Source organism: Cyprinodon variegatus, unplaced genomic scaffold, assembly GCF_000732505.1.
Source record: "Cyprinodon variegatus isolate N-32 unplaced genomic scaffold, C_variegatus-1.0 Scaffold946, whole genome shotgun sequence".
In the NCBI taxonomy this organism is placed as follows: domain Eukaryota; kingdom Metazoa; phylum Chordata; class Actinopteri; order Cyprinodontiformes; family Cyprinodontidae; genus Cyprinodon; species Cyprinodon variegatus.
The window spans coordinates 188372-191727 of NW_015151399.1; the positions used below are offsets into that span (position 1 = coordinate 188372).

General features: G+C 42.8%; 1 protein-coding gene across 3 annotated transcripts in view; it reads left to right on the top strand.

The window, feature by feature from the left end:
- Nucleotides 1-3356, top strand: part of megf8 (multiple EGF-like-domains 8) — a 26185-nt gene continuing 22829 nt past the window's right edge. The window contains exons 1-2 of one of the 3 annotated variants that reach the window (XM_015398636.1): nucleotides 1-493; nucleotides 1148-1340. In XM_015398636.1, coding sequence (XP_015254122.1) covers nucleotides 470-493; nucleotides 1148-1340 — 217 coding nt within the window. In that variant the 5' untranslated portion in view covers nucleotides 1-469. The remainder of the gene's footprint in view (nucleotides 494-1147; nucleotides 1341-3356) is intronic. The other 2 variants (XM_015398634.1, XM_015398635.1) reach the window with 2 other exon arrangements.

A 3356-nucleotide genomic window follows, 5' to 3' on the forward strand; every position in this document is an offset into this window, starting at 1 on the left:
CACTGCGGTAAACAAGGTTCCTGTCCAGATTTTTGTCCTCCATCTCCGCTGGATGGCAGCGCTGTTGGCAACAACATGCTGCTCAGCCTATTGTGTTGGTGATCTATGGTAACAGCTACCAGCCATCAATACCAAAACAACGACGATGGGGTCTTTAAAACCACAGTCGCGGAAGTGATGGCATATTGCGGGTGTTTGGTTGAGAACACCCATCGATAGACGACAGATTTACCCCTTCCATCATAGCATGTAAGATCATTACAGCTTAATTACACCGAGGGATGATTGCAGGTTTGCAGCCACTGACGCATCTGGATTTAGCAGAGCTCTTTTGCTGCCTCTGTCATCCGCATTGAATCGCATCCAACTGCGGCTAGCTAGTTAAGCTAGACGTCAGGTTTCGCCTAGAAGGAGAAGTCCACCCATGTGGCTGCTTGCCTTTTCAAACCCATCGACAATGTAAATTAATATGCGATCAAAGAGACGGGATTTGGTGAGTTCGGTCACAAAAAATGGTCATAAACTGCATAATGGCCGCCGCGAGTTAACGGTTTTCTGCCAGCTAGCTTAGCAACCCCTCCTGTTAGCTTTGTTATGATATCCTGCACAGACTCCCCTTACTTCAGAAATATATATTTCTCATTCCCCCTGTTTTATTTTATTTCATTTTTCAACGTAAACGCGTGTGGTGAAAGCACTTTAGAAGCCATTTATTGCTTGTTTACTTGTTTTGATTTGAGGTCGTACTCGTAATTACAGCCCTTGTTGCATCTGTGGCTAGCATGTAGCTAGGTTATAATGCTTTATTTATCCTGAACTTAGAGTGCAAATATGTATTTTCTCCTTCGGGGTGTAATTTTGTAAATGCCAGAGTTAAGACTCAGTTTAAAATCCTGCAGGGAAATCAAAGGTGCGCAATAGATACTGTATAAGGTGTTTTTAATACAAGTTGTTTTTTACTTTGATGTTTGTTTACAATCAGCTCTTTTATCTTGTGGATATAAACACTTTAGATTTTATAGTGTATCATGCGGTTGATCAGGAAAATGTTGCAGCACACGTAGGCTTATGTTTATGAATGAGTGTTTTGGTGCTGATAATGTCTTATGACTAACTCATGTTGATCAGCCTTTCTTTCTGTTTCCAGGCAGTGCCAGAGATGGCCTCCCCTCTCCCTGTCTCCATTCTCATTCTGGTGGTCCTTCTATCAGCTGAGTGGCCTGTGTGCCAGGCAGGGGACTGCAAGGGCCACAGGCAGGTGCTGAGGGGACCTCCAGGTTATGTCACAGATGGACCTGGAAACTACTCTGTCAATGGGAACTGCGAGTGGCTTATCAAAGGTAGAGTTAATGCAAACTGAGCTCTTGTTTCATATTAGAAGTGAACTTTCTCACATATTGTGATGTCACAGCAAAAACCTCCAGTGTATTTAATTGAGTTTTATGTAATAGAGAAGGGGTCTTTCACGTTTTCCAGGCCAAGGACCCCCAAACTGATGGAGAAATGGAGCGGGGAGCCCCTAATTATAGATTTTGTATGAAACTGTTATATCAAACTGGTCCTATAGTCACTCTAATATAGATGGAGTAATGTAACGGAAGTAATTTTGCCCTGGGATTATTAAAGTATTTCTGATTCTGATTCCTGGTTGATGGGACAGGTGTTGTGAATCAAACGGTGCCCAGCTTTAAAAGAGCTCCTGTGTGTCGCTGAATGTGTGCATGGATGACTGAAAAACATCTTCTGCCTCCATTTATCTGTTTACTACAGTCTGTTGAATTCAGGTTAATGTGTATATAAAGACATTTCAATTAGTAGAAAAAATTGCAGGGGGGGGATATAAATAAAAAAAAAAGTCTAATCAACCAAAACTTTCGTGACCCCCATGCAGTACCTCTGTGGACCCCTTAGGGGTAACGGACCCCTGTTGAAGACATCCGTAATAGAGCACAACAAAGTATATGATTGTAAATATCAGGGAAAGAGGAACATGGATTAAAGATTTATTTAAAAATTATATACAAAAGGAATTGCATGCATTTGTATCCAGCAGAGGTGGGAGATGTGGAGTCAACAAGTCATCTCTCTGTACCAGGCATCCCCAAACTCGGTCCTCAAGGCGCCCTGTCCTGCAGGTTTTAGAGGTTTCCTTGCTCCAGCACAGCTGATTTAATTGAAAGCTGATTAACAGGCTTTTGGTCTACTGCAATCATAACCAGCTGTGCTGAAGCAGAGAAACCTCTAAAACCTGCAGGACAGGGGGCCTTGAGGACCGAGTTTGGGGATGCCTGCTCTATACCATGTGTTTATTTTTTTATAGACTTATAGACTTTATTTGTCTTATTGTATACACAAAGGAAACCCAGTTTAAGGACATGGTGTGAAAGGCATTGTTATGCAAGATTCAGGGAAGTACAAAATAAATTATGGTGCAAAATGCAGTAGAACACTGAGCTGAGTTCGATTTAAAGTGATTTGAAAATTAAAGTCTCAATGAGTGACTTGATTAGAGTTTCAATGTCAGGGTTTGGTTATGGTTTGAGGACCCAAATGCAGAGGCAGAGAGGCTGAGGAGATTTCTTGTTAATTTAATAAGAGGAAACAGTTTAACAAAGGCAGGAATCCAAAAATCCAACTTAAAATGCAAAGCAAACCAGAACCATGGAGACATCAGGGGAAACTGAACACGAGGAGCCAGGGAGAGACAAGGTTGGAAGAAAACAGCAGTGAGAAACCAGCAAAGACAGAAGCAGCAACAACAGAGGAACCAACAAGGAGTGACAGCAGAGGGAGAGTATATATAGCTGAATGAGACAAAGGCAGGGCTAACGAGCTGATAAGGGGCAGGTGTGAGTGGAGACAACGAGGGAGCCAAGGGGAAAGGAACACACTTAAGAGGGCAACAGAGGACAACAACAGAAAAAAACTGAGAACTAAAATAAATCTAAAAACACAAAGTAGGAAATAAACCAATAAAACACACAGATCAAAGTAAAACAGAAAGTAAGACCATGACATTCAACAGTTCAACAGTCTTATGAAAACGGGGGGAAAGCTGTTGCAGAACCTGCTGATCCTGCATTGAATGCTGTGAAGCCTCTTCCCAGAGGGCTGCAGGGAGAACAGTACATGGTGGGGGTGTGAGGCCCAATCTGCACAGTGAATTGAATTGTGTAGATTGTACTCAACTGGGTCAGTGGCTGGGCAGAACAAACACATGGCATAGAGATGACTTGTTGACTCTACATCTCCCACTTCTGGTATCCAGCCTCATTTTCCTCTGATATACTGAAATGTACTCGTACTCGTCGTCTCCCGCTTTATCCGGAACCGGGTCGCGGGGGCAGCAGACTAAG